Source organism: Etheostoma spectabile, chromosome 20, assembly GCF_008692095.1.
Source record: "Etheostoma spectabile isolate EspeVRDwgs_2016 chromosome 20, UIUC_Espe_1.0, whole genome shotgun sequence".
NCBI classification, from domain to species: Eukaryota; Metazoa; Chordata; class Actinopteri; order Perciformes; family Percidae; genus Etheostoma; species Etheostoma spectabile.
This window is the reverse complement of record NC_045752.1, coordinates 26,661,669-26,679,168: the sequence shown is the minus strand read 5'-3', so window position 1 is coordinate 26,679,168 and position 17,500 is coordinate 26,661,669. Positions and strand designations below refer to the sequence as shown.

Here is a 17,500-nt window from a genome sequence, read left to right as displayed (position 1 = left end):
GTGTTGAGTGTGTGTCTCAGTGTGTGTGTCTCTCCGTGTGTGTGTGTTGTCTCTCAGTTGTGTGTTGTCTCAGTGTGTGTGTTCAGTGTGTGTGTGTGTCTCTCAGTTGTGTGTGTCTCAGTGTGTGTTGTGTTGCTCTCAGTGTGTGTGTGTCTCAGTGTGTGTGATGTGTGTGTCTCTCAGTTGTGTGTGTCTCAGTGTGTGTGTGTGTGTGTCTCTCAGTGTGGATGGGTGTCTCTCATTGTTGTGTCTTCCGTGTGTGTGTGTATGTCCTCATGGTTGGTCTCTCAGGTGATGTGTGTGCTCCTGCCGAGGAATGCTATGAATCATGGGTGGAAGTTGCCAATAAGTTGCAGACTCGACACATTGTTCCTGAAGTGAAACATGTTGAGATTTAAGAAACGAGTGAAGTCTCCGTGAATGTGTTCAGGGACACTTTCAACAGACAGACAGACACACATAGTTACACACTCTCACACAGACAGACACACAGATACACACATAGTTACACACTCTCACACAGACAGACACACATAGTTACACACTCTCACACAGATACACACATAGTTACACACTCTCACACAGACACACACACAGATACACACATAGTTACACACTCTCACACAGACACACACACAGATACACACATAGTTACACACTCTCACACAGACAGACACACAGTTACACACATGCGCACACACAGACACACACGCGCGGGCACACACACAAACAGACGCACATGCATAGACACGGACACACACAGACAGACAGACACACACACTCACACAGTTACACACTCACACAGTTACACATACACAGTTACACACACACAGTTACACACACGCACACACACAGACAGACACACACACACGCTCACACAGTTACACACACACACACACACACACACACACACACACACACAGTAGTATGTTGTTCTATTAGTGTAGTTTTGTATTTATTCTGTCTTTTGGTTTTTCTGTAGTAATGTGATATTAGGGGAGGGGGGGGACATTAAGAGCGTCTCTTTATCAGTGACAGGACAGCTTGGACATGGCGGGGGGGGGGGGGACATGGAGCAGAGGGCCGCAGGTCGGAGTTAAGGACTCAGCCCCCCCCCCCCCCGCCCCGCCCCCCCGGGTGCTCACCCTGTTCTTCTTCATGGAATCTGACTGATTTGGACACGATTGACCTTTCATCCGACTCTTTATGTTGATGAATTAAAGTGAACTGACCGACGGTTGGACGAGACAGAGCCAATCAGAACAGAGCTGAGAACCTGGTTTCAGATTTACTGAAGCGGCTCGGCGTGTCCTCGTTGGCTCAGTGAGAGCGATGACATCACTTCCTGTTTGGAGCCCAGGGCCGAGTGATGTCGTTAGGCTGAAGGTCAGAAAACGTGGTCTGGATTCTGTCCTGGCTCGCTGCTAAGGGGGCTCTGGGGTGTGTGTGTGTGTGTGTGTGTGTGTGTTGTGTGTCTGTATTTGTATGCATGCATCTTTGTGTGTGAATATATGTGTGTCTATGTGTGCGCGTTTATACAGTATATATATGTGTGTGTGTGTGTGTGTGTGTGTGTGTGTGTGTGTGTGTGTGTGTGTGTGTGTGTGTGTGTGTGTGTGTGTGTGTGTGTGTGTGTGTGTGTACAGTAGATATACAAATACATACTGTATATGTCTGCATGTGTGGTTGTGTTTGTGTGTGCGTGTGTATGTGTGTATGTGTGGTTGTGTATGTGTGTGTGGTTGTGTATGTGTATGTGTATGTGTATGTGTGTGTGTGTGTTGTGTATGTGTATGTGTATGTGTATGTGTGTGTGGTTGTGTATGTGTATGTGTATGTGTGCGTGTGCGTGTGCGTGTGTGTGTGTTTGTGTGCGTGTGTGTGTGTGTGTGTGCGCATCTGACGCAACTTATTTTTGTAACTGGGATATAATCATTGATAAAACGTCTTGCTGAGTTTCCCGTCTCGGCTCCGTCGTTCTCTAAAAACAGAACGGAGCTGAGGTCATCGCCGTGGTTACACCGAGCTTATCCCAGGTCTGCAGACAGTGTGTGTGTGTGTGTGTGTGTGTGTGTGTGTGTGTGTGTGTGTGTGTGTGGTGTGTGTGTGTGTGTGTGTGTGTGTGTGTGTGTGTGTGTGTGTGTGTGTGTGTGTCCGATGGTTCTGTGTGCGTGTGTGTCTGTGTGTGTATGTACAGTGGTTGAATGTAATACTAAGTACAAATACTTCTTTAATGTACTTAAGTACATTTTTCATGTATTTGTACTTTAGATTATTGAGTGGAATCAATAGTACATAAGCTACTTTTGACTTTTACTTTGTTACAATGTGCAGCAAATATCTTTACTTTGTACTCCATCACCAGGGTCTCTACGACGTGGACCCGGCGTCACCAGGGTCTCTACGACGTGGACCCGGCGTCCCCAGGGTCTCTACGACGTGGACCCGGCGTCACCAGGGTCTCTACGACGTGGACCCGGCGTCACCAGGGTCTCTACGACGTGGACCCGCCGTCACCAGGGTCTCTACGACGTGGACCCGGCGTCCCCAGGGTCTCTACGACGTGGACCCGGCGTCACCAGGGTCTCTACGACGTGGACCCGGCGTCACCAGGATCTCTACGACGTGGACCCGGCGTCCCCAGGGTCTCTACGACGTGGACTCGGCGTCCCCAGGGTCTCTACGACGTGGACTCGGCGTCCCCAGGGTCTCTACGACGTGGACCCGGCGTCACCAGGGTCTCTACGACGTGGACCCGGCGTCACCAGGGTCTCTACGACGTGGACCCGGCCTCACCAGGGTCTCTACGACGTGGACCCGGCCTCACCAGGGTCTCTACGACCAACGTTTGACTCGGCCTCACAAACATTATGTTAGTTTCTTAGGAGAGTCACTTACAGAGATACGAACTTCTCACCACTCTCTGTTGTTGTGTGTTTTTGTGGGGTGGTGTGGTGTGTGTGTGTGGGTGTGTTGTGTGTGTGTGTGTGTGTGTGTGTGTGTGGGTGTGGGGGTTGTGGTTGTGTGTGTGTGTTGTGTGTGTCGTGTGTGTCTGGTGTGTGTGTGTGTGTGTGGTGTGTGTGTGGTGTGTTGGTGGTGCTTTTCTCGTGCTGTGTGTGTGTGTGTGCTCTGTGTGTGGTGTCTTTTGTGTGTGTGTGTGTGTCTGTCTCTGTGTGTGGTCTCTGTGTGGTGTCTGGTGTGTGTGTGTTGTGTGTGTCTGTGTGGTGTGTGTCTGTGTGTCTGTGTGTCTGTGTGTGTGTGTCTGTGTGTGTGTGTGTGTGTTGTGTGTGTGTGTGTGAGTCTTTCCTGTGACTGTGTGTGTGTGTGTGTCTCGTGTGTGTGTGTCTCTGTGTGTGTGTGGTGTCTGTCTCTGTGGTGGTGTCTCTGTGTGGTCTGTGTGTGTGTGTGTGTGTGTGTCTGTCTGGGTCTGTGTCTTCGTGCTGTGTGTGGCCAGCCTGTAGGCAGAAAACAGATTTAACCCTTGTGTTTCCTCCCGGGTCAAAAATCTCACATTTTTGTCGCTTTTTCAGACTTTTTTTAGTTTCCACTACTATATTATATATATAATATATAATATATATATATATATATATATATAATATTATATATATATATATATATATATATATATATATATATATATATATACCTACACATATACATACACACACCCTCATACTATATATAAATAAACAAAACAAAAAACACAAACAAAGCTTTCTACAGTGCTTCTCTAACCTTCTGAAAATTATTTCTTTGTACATTGTTTTGAATCATCAGTCGTCAGATTCAGTCAGTCACAGTCAGTCAGTCAGTTATTCAGTCATTAGTCAGTCAGTTCTCAGTCAGTCAGTCAGTTAGTGTCAGTCAGTCAGTCAGTCAGTTATAGTCAGATAGTCAGTCAGTCAGTCAGTCAGTCAGTCAGTCAGTCAGTAGTCAGTTAGATAGTCAGTCAGTTCAGTCAGATAGTCAGTCAGTCAGTCAGTCAGTCAGTAGTCAGTTAGTCAGTCAGTTAGTCAGTTCAGTCGTCGTCAGTCAGTATAGTCAGTAGATGTCAGTAGTCAGTCAGTCAGTCATCAGTCAGTTAGTCAGTTAGTCAGTCAGTCAGTCTAGTCAGTCAGTTAGTCAGTTAGTCAGTAGTCAGTCGTAGTCAGTCAGTTAGTCAGTAGTCGTCAGTCAGTTAGTTAGTCAGTTAGTCAGTCAGTAGTCATGTTAGTTAGTCAGTTCAGTCAGTAGTTAGTCAGTCAGTAGTCAGTCAGTTAGTTCAGTCTAGTCAGTCAGTAGTAGTAGTCAGTTAGTCAGTCAGTCAGTTAGTCAGTTAGTCAGTCTCAGTCAGTAGTCAGTCAGTCAGTCAGTAGTCAGTCATTAGTCATGTCAGTTAGTCGTAGTCGCAGTCAGTTAGTCAGGTAGTCAGTCAGTTAGTAGTCAGTCAGTGTCCAGTTTCAGTCAGTCATCAGTCAGTCAGTCAGGTAGTCAGTCAGGTAGTCAGTCAGTTCAGTCAGTCAGTAGTCAGTCAGTCAGTCAGTCAGTCAGTCAGTCAGTCAGTCAGTCAGTCAGTCAGTCAGTCAGTCAGTCAGTCAGTCAGTCAGTCAGTCAGTCAGTCAGTCAGTCAGTCAGTCAGTCAGTCAGTCCATGTTTATTGTCCCCATAGGGAAATCAGGTTGCAGTTAAAGATCCCATCCCGTGGTATTTGGAAGATGTTCGGCCGTTAGCTTCTCATGGAGTTTGTTCCATTATTTAACTCCACACATTGATGAACATCATCTTCTCCTTGATGTTCTCCGTCTCTTAGTCTCAACTCGTCCCCTCCCTCCCTCTCAGAGAACTCCTTCTGGATATTCCCGGGCAATAGGCTATTTCTTACTTTGAACATGAATACTGAAATTCGATATTCAATTAAATCGTGGTAGTTTGGGCAAATTAGACTTTAGAAATAATGAATTTGAACTTGAGGACGACAGGAGGGTTGAAGACAGGAAGACACGGAGGACACGAGTCACAGACATGTTTCCTTTTTTTTTTTGGTTTGGTTGGAACAACTACTGATAAAAAGGCTCATGAAGGAAGTTTTAGGAATATTTTTTTTTAACTAGGCCTATCTGTTATTTTCCCTGCTGGGTTATTTTCTTGGTCTCTAAAATGTCAACTCAGAGACGTCCAGTTTGTCCCGGAGGAGTGAAGAAAGCAGAAAATATTCACATTTAACACTCTGACATCCCACAAGTTTTACTTTTCTTTCATAAAAAAAAAACGAACTTTTCCATATAATATTCAATAAAAGACCATAAACCAGAACAGCTGTCTCCCTGCCCTGCATCAGTCCTCGTGTCAAAATCACATCTGACTCATCAAAGACACACTGAAAAACCCGGAAATATCCCAGCTGCAGAATAAAGGGACAGACCGACGGACAATGGCAGCTCAGTTACACCGAGCCGACGCTCCATAGAAACACGCGGAGGAAATATCTCATGCCGCATAGTACTACAATGCCCATGAGCCTCAGCTGGTGCTCATGCGGTCACAATGCTCTGAAAACTACAACTCATACATGTCAGTTTGTCTGTTTGCTGACATTCACAACAAACTCAATGTATAATGTAAATAATGTGAAACACCTTGAAGGGGAAAGTCACACCAAACTCCCATGACAAAATAGCCTAATTAAGATCATATTGCTTTTTGTCTAAAATTTCCATTTGGTAGAGAAAGACTGGACACATTTTGTACTTATGAATGTTACATTATCCACTTCGGCAAGAACCTGATCCCTCAAAACATTTAGTATTTTAATTATATTTCACGTTTTTCATGTTGCTTTCATTGCCGCCTATCAGAATGAACAGAGCAGGCGCGTCTAAAAAACTGAGGAACCACGTCACAAAACTGGCACTTTTCCTAAAAATCTGATGGGATTTGGTGAATTTCATTGACGCCGAATTTGTCCCAAGATGAGAGACATTTGTTTGACGTCTTAGATTATCCGCGGACTCTTTTGTATCCTTATCCAAAACGAGAATGACATTAAATACACAGATTTTCATACGATGACTGGCATTAAGTCCCACCAAGAAAGTCTAATGGAGTGTAAACTGAGTTGAAACTAATGAAAATTGAATTGAATTGAAAAGGTGGTTTTGCCACACATGCAATGTAACTCTCCAACTATCTGAACCTGATCCCTCAAAACATTTAGTATTTTAATGATATTTCACGTTTTTCATGTTGTTTTCATTGCGACCTCCTATCAAAAATCACAGAGCAGACGCGTATCAAAAACTGAGAACCACGTCACAAAACAGGCACTTTTCCTAAAATACAGATGGTATTTGGTGAATTGTATTTTCGCCGAATTTGGCCCAAGATGAGAGACATTTCTTTGACATCTTATATTATGCGCGGACTCTTCTGTATCCTTATCTAAAACGAAAATAAACCTTAAATAGACAGATTTTCCTACGACGACTGGCACGAAAGAACGTGTAAGGGGGCAAACTGAGTTGACAACTAATAAAAGGGGATTTGCCACACATGCAATGTAAATTTCCAACTATCTGAACCTGATCACTCAAAACATTTTGTATTTTACTGATATTTCACGTTTTCCATGTTGCTTTCATTGCCTCCTTTTAAAAATCACAGAGCAGGCGCGTCTCAAAAAACTGAGAACCACGTCACAAAACAGGCACTTTTCCTAAAATACAGATGGGATTTCGTGAATTGTATTTTCGCCGAATTTGTCCCAACATGAGAGACATTTGTTTGGCATCTTTGATTATGCGCGGACTCTTCTGTACCCTTAGTTAAAACGAAAATAAACCTTAAATAGACAGATTTTCCAACGACGACTGGCACCAAAGAACGTGTAAGGGCTGTGAACTGAGTTGACAGCTAATAAAAGTGGTTTTGCCACACATCAAAGTAACTCTCCAACTATCTGCCCCCCAAGCAAGCTTTATAACTAACAATACTGATTCTACACGCAGGTAACAGAGGTCGGGGTCGGCCCCTACCTGATGAAGGTGGTCTTGCCGGTGGAGTACTGGCCGACCAGCAGCACCATGGGCTTGCTCTGGAAGTCGGCCGCCTCCAGGGCCGGGGAGTGGAAGTCATGGAAGAGGTAGGTCTCCTCCAGCGGGAGCAGCTTCTTCAGGTAGAGGCTCTGCAGTCCCTCCGTCACCGTCTGGTACATCTCTCCGTCCTTGTTGCGTCCACCTTGCTCCTGCTTCACCCAGCTGAACATGCTGCCGACGACCCGTCTCCGCTCAAAGCCACGCGCTCGAGTCGCACTTCCCTGTTTCGATGTTTCCAAATGTTCCGGTTGTTTTCGTCTCCTTTGCTCCGTTCGTCCTTCACACTGAGCGCGCGCGTGCGTGTGGCCGTGCGTGCCAGTGTGTGTGCGTGTGTGTGTGTGGCACCTGGGAGTCTCCGCTGCTCTGCTGTGAACACACTGCCTCCTCTGTGTGTGTGTGTGTGTGTGTGTGTGTGTGTGGTGTGTGTGTGTGTGTGTGTGTGCGTGTTTGTGTGATGATGTGACCGCTGCTGGTGCTCCTACCTGGGGGCACCGCCCTTTCCCTTTCCCCTATGACGCAGCCTGGAGAGCGCGCGCACGCAAGCACACACACACACGCACGCACATACACACACGCACACGCACACACACACACACACACACACACACACACACACACATATATAGAAACACGCGCACATACACACGCACATGCATGCAAACACACCACACAAGCGCAGTTAAAGACACGCGCACACATACAGACAGACACACCCACCCACACAAACACTCACACACACACACACACATTCACAGACACACCCACACACACTCTTTCTCACACTCACACAAACGCGCGCGCACGCACACACTGCGTTTTATAATTTTGTAAATTCTGAATGAATGAACATAGTCATAGTTTCATCCTATCTTAAACTATGTGTTGTCCATTAATAAAGTCAGTGCTAGTTATCATATATTAACATTATTAAAATATTTTTCAAGATTTTATTTTGTTGGCAGAAAATCTCTGTTTCTCTTTAAAGTTTACTTTCTTAAATAAATAGTGTGTGTGGCTGCAGGTGATTCAGACTAAAGGTCTCGGTGCCCTGGAGCCCCCCCTGCTGGAGGACGTCTGACAGTACACACACACACACACACACACACACACACACACACACACACACACACACACACACACACACACACACACACACACACACACACACACACACACACACACACACACACACACACACACACACACACACACACACTACTTTTAGCATGTATAGAGCAGCATATCTCCACCAGACTCCATGTAAATAATCACTACTTTTAGCGTGTATAGAGCAGCATATCTCCACCAGACTCCATGTAAATAATCACTACTTTTAGCATGTATAGAGCAGCATATCTCCACCAGACTCCATGTAAATAATCACTACTTTTAGCGTGTATAGAGCAGCATATCTCCACCAGACTCCATGTAAATAATCACTACTTTTAGCATGTATAGAGCAGCATATCTCCACCAGACTCCATGTAAATAATCACTACTTTTAGCGTGTATAGAGCAGCATATCTCCACTAGACTCCATGTAAATAATCACTACTTTTAGTGTATATAGAGCAGCATATCTCCACCAGACTCCATGTAAATAATCACTACTTTTAGTGTATATAGAGCAGCATATCTCCACCAGACTCCATGTAAATAATCACTACTTTTAGCGTGTATAGAGCAGCATATCTCCACCAGACTCCATGTAAATAATCACTACTTTTAGCGTGTATAGAGCAGCATATCTCCACTAGACTCCATGTAAATAATCACTACTTTTAGTGTATATAGAGCAGCATATCTCCACCAGACTCCATGTAAATAATCACTACTTTTAGCGTGTATAGAGCAGCATATCTCCACTAGACTCCATGTAAATAATCACTACTTTTAGTGTATATAGAGCAGCATATCTCCACCAGACTCCATGTAAATAATCACTACTTTTAGCGCGTATAGAGCCGACATGAGGACAACATGAGGGTGAACTTTTTCCAGGACATGGAAAGCCCTGTTTTAACACCCCCCTCCTTAAATGTGGACACAGTTCTGTCTTCTGTCTGCATCCTTCTCTCTGCTCTGGACTCGACTTGTTTTCTTGTAATCTGCAGCTCGGCCACCAGGTGACGTCCTGTCCCCGGCATGGATTTAGCTTTAGTCACCTGAACAGACATCAGTGGACAAGCTGTAAAAACAACTCTTCTTTATTAAGAGACAAAGAAAACACGCAATAAATACAGAACAAGGACAGAATCATCATTTAACATCCAATCTGCACGGAAGGGTTCATTTACATAAACAGGAAGTCAGATTTTATTCATTTTTTCATATCTTCTCTTAAAGTTTGAGGCTTACTCCTCCTGCAAAACAACCAAGCCGGCCTCTTAATTACTCTGATTACTCTGATTACAGAATCACACACATGGGTTTCTAGTGAGGATGATGATGAGGAAGATGAGGAGGATGATGATGATGATCGGTTGCCTGGTGATTTCTTAGCATCATCTTCATTAAATACAAAACAAAATGGTGTATATGTGTACCTTTCATTTATATACATGGGTAACAGTACTAGTTGGTATATGTGTACAATATAGACTGTATATACAGTGAGTGTGTGTGTGTGTGTCTGTGTGTGTGTGTGTGTGTGTGTGTGTGTGTGTATGTGTGTGTGTGTGTGTGTTTGCATGCGTGTGTGTGTGTGTGTGTGTTTGCATGCATGTGTGTGTGTAGTCTTCTATCTTTGTGGGGACCTCTACCTCTACTTTCAGATTGAGGATATTTGGGAAGTCCTTTCATTGCTCTCTGTGTGTGTGTTGTGTCTGTGTGTGTGTGTGTGTGTGTGTGTGTGTGTGTGTGTGTGTGTGTGTGTGTGTGGTAGTGTATGTGTATGTGTGTGTGTGTGTGTGTGTATGGTGTGTGTGTGGTGTGTTAGTTGTTCTCTGTGAAGTCTCGGCAGATGCCTCGGACCAGCAGAGGGATGAACTCGGCGAGGCCGGTGAACTCTCGGGTGAAGAAGGTGTGGCTGTCCTTCGGCTCCGATGACATCGCTCTGAGGTCATCAAGCGGTGCCCAGGCCACGCCCACCGAGTACATGGTGATGCCTGGTGATTGGTGGATATGCAGATACAAGACATTTCAGTAAAGTCCAGTTCTGACCCAAGGACCGGCCCGTGTCAGCTCGACTCAGACCAGCTGCTGGAGTCTCCAGAGGCTGGTCTAGACCTCTCTATAATTTACAGATAGAGCAGGTCTAGACCTCTCTATAATTTACAGGTAGAGCAGGTCTAGACCTCTCTATAATTTACAGGTAGAGCAGGTCTAGACCGCTCTATAATTTACAGATAGAGCAGGTCTAGACCGCTCTATAATCTACAGGTAGAGCAGGTCTAGACCGCTCTATAATCTACAGATAGAGCAGGTCTAGACCGCTCTATAATCTACAGATAGAGCAGGTCTAGACCGCTCTATAATCTACAGGTAGAGCAGGTCTAGACCGCTCTATAATCTACAGGTAGAGCAGGTCTAGACCGCTCTATTATCTACAGATAGAGCAGGTCTAGACATCTCTATAATTTACAGATAGAGCAGGTCTAGACCTCTCTATAATTTACAGATAGAGCAGGTCTAGACCACTCTATAATTTACAGGTAGAGCAGGTCTAGACCACTCTATAATTTACAGATAGAGCAGGTCTAGACCGCTCTATAATCTACAGATAGAGGAAGTCTAGACCGCTCTATAATTTACAGATAGAGCAGGTCTAGACCTCTCTATAATTCACAGGTAGATCAGGTCTAGACCGCTCTATAATTTACAGGTAGAGCAGGTCTAGACCTCTCTATAATTTACAGGTAGAGCAGGTCTAGACCTCTCTATAATTTACAGGTAGAGCAGGTCTAGACCTCTCTATAATCCACAGGTAGAGGAAGTGTAACTCACCTTGTGTCTGAGCAGCCAGCGCCGGCGCTCTGACGTCGTCGTATGATTGGCCGTCGGTCACCACGATCAGGAAGTTACGTCCTGGTCCCGTCCGCCTGGCGGAGGAGACCACAAGTTAGCTTAGCTTCTAATTCAGGCGTTTACCAGCAGTGCCAACATTTATAATAATAATAATAATAATAATAATAATAATAATAAATGTATACTTTATTAACACTTGTGTTGTCTTGTTGTCAAAAATAACTTTTTTGTTGATGCTTTTTTTCTGTTTGTCACTTTTTTTGACGTTTAACACTACGTAACACTAATTTATTAACTTTAGTTTTACAGTTATTTTAGGAATTTATGGTCGATAAACCTCATTTATAGGAAATTATACCTAATGTTTGAGTTAGAAAAGCAGAAATTAGGAATTATTGAGACTAAAATGAAGACAACATGAGGACAACATGAGGGCAACATGAAGACAACATGAAGACAACATGAGGACAACATGAGGACAACATGAGGACAACATGAGGACAACATGAAGACAACATGAGGACAACATGAGGACAACATGAGGACAACATGAGGACAACATGAGGGCAACATGAGGGCAACATGAGGACAACATGAGGACAACATGAGGACAACATGAAGACAACATGAGGGCAACATGAGGACAACATGAAGACAACATGAGGGCAACATGAGGACGACATGAGGACGACATGAGGACGACATGAGGACAACATGAGGACAACATGAGGGCAACATGAGGACAACATGAGGACAACATGAGGACAACACAAGGACAACATGAGGGCAACATGAAGGCAACATGAAGGCAACATAAGGACAACATGAGGACAACATGAAGACAACATCAAGACAACATGAGGACAACATGAAGACACCATGAGGGCAACATAAGGACAACATGAGGACAACATAAGGACAACATGAGGACAACATGAAGACAACATCAAGACAACATGAGGACAACATGAAGACAACATGAAGGCAACATGAAGGCAACATGAGGACAACATGAGGACAACATGAGGACAACATGAAGACAACATCAAGACAACATGAGGACAACATGAGGACAACATGAGGACTTTTCTTTGAGTTTTCCTTGCAGCTTTTGAGGATTTTAGCCGATGCAGGTTAAGAAGATTCAGAACTTGACTTCACATTTTAGACTCAGAAGCGTCTTCCTTTATATTCTCAGTGAAGTGAAGGTCCCTCACCTGAACAGGTGTTGGGTGGTGTAGGTGATGGCGGCTCCCGTAGCGGTTCCTCCGCTCATGTAGGAGATCCTCCTCACGGCGTTGACCGAGTCCTCTTTGCTGGAGTGTTCGAACAGGCCGAACTCCAGCTTCTGATCGTAGGTGAACTGGACCGCACCTGGACCAACACACAATCAGCATCTCCGTAGCTAGGTAGGTGAACTGCACCTGTCCAACACACATCTCAGGAGCTCTGTTTCCATCCACATGTTTTATCTGAATTAAGTGATAGTGAATGAAAAATTCCTTCTGGAAACTGTAAAATTCGATGGAATTTCATGAATATCAGCTCAAAGGAAAAGGTCTAAATAAACCAGGGTTGTAGGACTTTAGTCCGGTCTTGGACTTGAGCCCGGACTCAAGATGGTTTTTCTATGGTGTCGGACTTGTCTCGGACTTGCTAGCATTTGGACTTGGACTTGTCTCGGTCTCGGCCACTGGTCTTGCCAGATCTGGCTTTTGGGCTCCTGGTCTGGACCGAGTCCAGGTGTCTTTATTATGTTGATAATAATATTGGAGGGAACGTGAAACCTAAACCTTGTCTTGATACTGTCATGCATAACACCTTTATTCTGTCCTGGACTTGGTCTTGACTCAAACTCAAACCCTCTTGTCTTGGACTCGACTAGTCCTGGTCTTGGACTCGACTAAGGTGGTCTTGACTACAGCCCTGATCTTCTCCTTATGTGATAAACGCTGATGGAAACCTTATTTTCTGAATAAATAATGAATTGATTAAGTTTTAGGTCGTTTTATGGTTGCAACCCGCCACAAAACGCAGAAGAAGAAGTTGTAGTTCATTTCCCCCAGTATTTCCTCTCTGTCTGCACACATGGGGGGGGGGGGGGGGGGGGGGGGCGGATGGACGTGGACGGACGAGGAGACGAGAGACTTTCTGGATTTAATTTATCAGGAACTCGGAAGGAAATGGCCGACAAAGGTTAGGACGAGCCGTGGGCCGTCCTGGGAGACAATGGAAGACGCTCAGACAGAGAGACATGTCTCAGAAAAAGAGTCTCGCAGCGGTGCCGGGGGGGGGGCAATAAAAGACAAGTTGCATCTGCATCGTCATAGCGATGTGTTGATAGCGTGGTTGTCTTCTTATTATAGCTCGATATGTCCTATCAGCTGGAACCTGAGCTCTATGACATCATGTCCCATGATCATGAGATGCTGTCCCCTAGTGATCATGTGATGTTGTCCCCTAGTGATCGTGTGATGTTGTCCCATAGTGATCATGAGATGTTGTCCCATAGTGATCATGAGATGTTGTCCCATAGTGATCATGTGATGTTGTCCCATACTGATCATGAGATGTTGTCCCATAGTGATCATGTGATGTTGTCCCCTAGTGATCATGAGATGCTGTCCCCTAGTGATCATGTGATGTTGTCCCCTAGTGATCGTGTGATGTTGTCCCATAGTGATCATGAGATGTTGTCCCATAGTGATCATGGAATGTTGTCCCATAGTGATCATGTGTGTTGTCCCATACTGATCATGAGATGTGTCCCATAGTGATCATGTGATGTTGTCCCCTAGTGATCATGTGATGTTGTCCCCTAGTGATCGTGTGATGTTGTCCCATAGTGATCATGAGATGTTGTCCCATAGTGATCATGTGGTGTTGTCCCATAGTGATCATGTCCTATAGTGATCGTGTGATGTTGTCCCATAGTGATCATGTGGTGTTGTCCCATAGTGATCATGTCCTATAGTAATCATGTGATGTTGTCCCATAGTGATCATGAGATGTTGTCCCATAGTGATCATGTCCTATAGTAATCATGTGATGTTGTCCCATAGTGATCATGAGATGTTGTCCCATAGTGATCATGTGGTGTTGTCCCATAGTGATCATGTCCTATAGTGATCGTGTGATGTTGTCCCATAGTGATCATGTGGTGTTGTCCCATAGTGATCATGTCCTATAGTGATCGTGTGATGTTGTCCCATAGTGATCATGTGATGGAGACGGCAGCCATTTTGTCTGTTGTGTATTGTTGTGTGACTCGGCGTAAATGAATGGAAACACGTTAAAATGTCTCAAACCAATCCGATATCCCAGTCTGACCCTAACACAGCGCGACAGTGTGATGTCATCGCGTAACAGGTTTTTATCGGCTTCAAAGCCGTCGGATGGAAAACGCACGTTCACCAGATTTATTCGTCTTTTTACAGAACTTCAGATAATTCCACGGACGCGTGGATGGAAACCGAGCTCCCGACTCGATGAATCAAACCGATTTCACGTCCTCTGAGGCCGTACCGATGCGAGCGCCGACGTCGGAGACGTCGAAGCTCCGGGCGATTCCCGCCAGGAAGTCCAGGACCAGGCGGAAGTTCCCCTCGCCGACGCTGGAGGAGCCGTCGATGAGGAACCCGATGTTCACCGAGTTGTAGCACGTCTTACCTGGAGACACACACAGGTATTAGTAGTAGTAGTAGTAGTATTAGTAGTAGTATTAGTAGTAGTAGTATTTTATCAATGTTAAAATAGGTCAAAAAAGTGATAAAGAAAGTGAAAAAAATGACAAGAAAACATCAAAAACATTGGAAAAGGCGACATAAAAATTGTTAAAAAATTGATTAAAACTTAATTAAAAAACGTCAAAAAAGGGACAAAAACATGTGAAAAAGTGACCAAAAAAACATCAAAAACAGTTGAAAAATGCGAAGGAAAAATTGTAAAAAAGAAAATGACTAAAACTAATAAAAAACGTCAAAAAGTGACAAAAATAGGTCAAAAAAGTGATAAAAAAGTAAAGAAAATGACAAAAAAAACATCAAAAACATTGGAATAAGGGACAAAAAAATTGTAAAAAAAAATTGACTAAAACATAATTAAAAAACGTTAAAAAAAGGGACAAAAACATGTGAAAAAGTGACCAAAAAAACATAAAAAACAGTTGAAAAAGGCGACAAAAAAATTGTAAAAGAAATTGACTAAAACATAGTTAAAAAACGTCGAAAAGTGACAAAAATGCGTCAAAAAAGTGATAAAAAAAGTAAAGAAAATGACAAAAAAACATCAAAAACATTGAAATAAGGGACAAAAAAATTGTTAAAAAACTTACTTAAACCTAATTAAAAAACGTTAAAAAAGGGACAAAAATATGTGAAAAGTGACAAAAAAAAACCATAAAAAACAGTTGAAAAAGGCGATGGAAAAATAGTAAAAAACAAATTGACTAAAATATAATAAAAAACGTCAAAAAGTGACAAAAATAGGTCAAAAAATTGATAAAAAAAAGTAAAGAAAATGACAAAAAAAAACATCAAAAACATTGGAAAGGCGACATAAAAATTGTTAAAAAATTGATTAAAACTTAATTAAAAAACGTCAAAAAAGGGACAAAAACATGTGAAAAAGTGACCAAAAAAACATCAAAAACAGTTGAAAATGCGAAGGAAAAATTGTAAAAAAGAAAATGACTAAAATAATAAAAACGTCAAAAAGTGACAAAAATAGGTCAAAAAATGATTAAAAAAGTAAGAAAATGACAAAAAAACATCAAAAACATTGGAAAGGGACAAAAATTGTAAAAAAAATTGACTAAAACTAATTAAAAAACGTTAAAAAAAGTGACAAAAACATGTGAAAAAGTGACCAAAAAAACATAAAAAACAGTTGAAAAAGGCGACAAAAAAATTGTAAAAGAAAATTGACTAAAACTAGTTAAAAAACGTCGAAAATAACAAAAATGCGTCAAAAAAAAGTGATAAAAAAGTAAGAAATGACAAAAAAACATCAAAACATTGAATAAGGGACAAAAAATGTTAAAAACTTACTTAAACCTATTAAAAAACGTTAAAAAAGGGACAAAAATATGTGAAAGTGACAAAAAACATAAAAACGTTGAAAAGGCGATGAAAAATAGTAAAAAACAAATTGACTAAATATAATAAAAAAAACGTTCAAAAAGTGACAAAATAGGTCAAAAAATTGATAAAAAAAAGTAAGAAAATGCAAAAAAAACATCAAAACATTGGAATAAGGACAAAAAATTGTTAAAAATTGATTAAACTTAATTAAAAAACGTCAAAAAAGTGACAAAACATGTGAAAAAGTGACCAAAAAAACATCAAAACAGTTGAAATTGCGACGGAAAAATTGTAAAAAGAAATGACTAAAATATAATAAAAAAGTCAAAAAGTGACAAAAATGCGTCAAAAAAGTGATAAAAAAAGTAAAGAAAATGACAAAAAAACATCAAAAACATTGAAATAAGGGACAAAAAATTGTTAAAAAACTTACTTAAACCTAATTAAAAAACGTTAAAAAAGGGACAAAAAATGTGAAAAGTGACAAAAAAACATAAAAAACAGTTGAAAAAGGCGATGGAAAAATAGTAAAAAACAAATTTACTAAAATATAATAAAAAACGTCAAAAAGTGACAAAAATAGGTCAAAAAATTGATAAAAAAAAGTAAAGAAAATGACAAAAAAAAACATCAAAAACATTGGAATAAGGGACAAAAAAATTGTTAAAAAATTGATTAAAACTTAATTAAAAAACGTCAAAAAAGTGACAAAAACATGTGAAAAAGTGACCAAAAAAACATCAAAAACAGTTGAAAATTGCGACGGAAAAATTGTAAAAAAGAAAATGACTAAAATATAATAAAAAAAGTCAAAAAGTGACAAAAATATGTCAAAAAAATGATTAAAAAAAGTGAAGAAAATGACAAAAAAAACATCAAAAACATTGGAAAAGGCGACATAAATTTTTTTTAAAAATTGATTAAAACTTAATTAAAAAACGTCAAAAAAGTGACAAAAATATGTGAAAAAGTGACCAAAAAAACATCAAAAACAGTTGGAAAAGGCGACAAAAAAATTGTAAAAAAAAAGAATTGACTAAAACGTAATAAAGAAACGTCAAAAATTGACAAAAATACGTAAAAAAAAAAATGATTAAAAAAAGTGAAGAAAATGTTGAGAAAAGTGTAGAAAAAGAAAATGTTGTCATTTAAACGTGAGGAACAGCAGGACGACACGGGGTAAAAATGTGCAGCGATCCAAACATAATGAAACACGGTTTAGTGGCAGAACTTTCCCTTCAGATATTTGTTTTTATTTGTTTTTATTTGTTTTTATTTGTTTTTATTTGGGGTTGAATCCTTCCAGAAACATCCAGAGGTTCTTTATGATTGTTGCAAAAATCCTTGATCATGCGTCAACGTTTTCCTCAAGAAAACAAC

The 17,500-nt window shown here is 41.7% G+C and overlaps 2 protein-coding genes across 2 annotated transcripts in view; both read right to left on the bottom strand.

The window, feature by feature from the left end:
* The window catches only part of ehd4 (EH-domain containing 4), a 24,369-nt gene extending 16,880 nt beyond the window's left edge, over nt 1-7,489 (bottom strand). The window contains 1 exon segment of the mRNA XM_032500650.1: nt 7,014-7,489. Within this exon segment, the coding sequence (XP_032356541.1) occupies nt 7,014-7,243 (230 nt within the window). The 5' untranslated portion in view covers nt 7,244-7,489.
* A 1,773-nt stretch (nt 7,490-9,262) lies between these two features.
* Nucleotides 9,263-17,500, bottom strand: part of coch (coagulation factor C homolog, cochlin (Limulus polyphemus)) — a 23,176-nt gene continuing 14,938 nt past the window's right edge. Inside the window, 4 exon segments of the mRNA XM_032501189.1 lie at nt 9,263-10,180; nt 11,019-11,113; nt 12,257-12,413; nt 14,565-14,708. Coding sequence (XP_032357080.1) covers nt 10,008-10,180; nt 11,019-11,113; nt 12,257-12,413; nt 14,565-14,708 — 569 coding nt within the window. The 3' untranslated portion in view covers nt 9,263-10,007.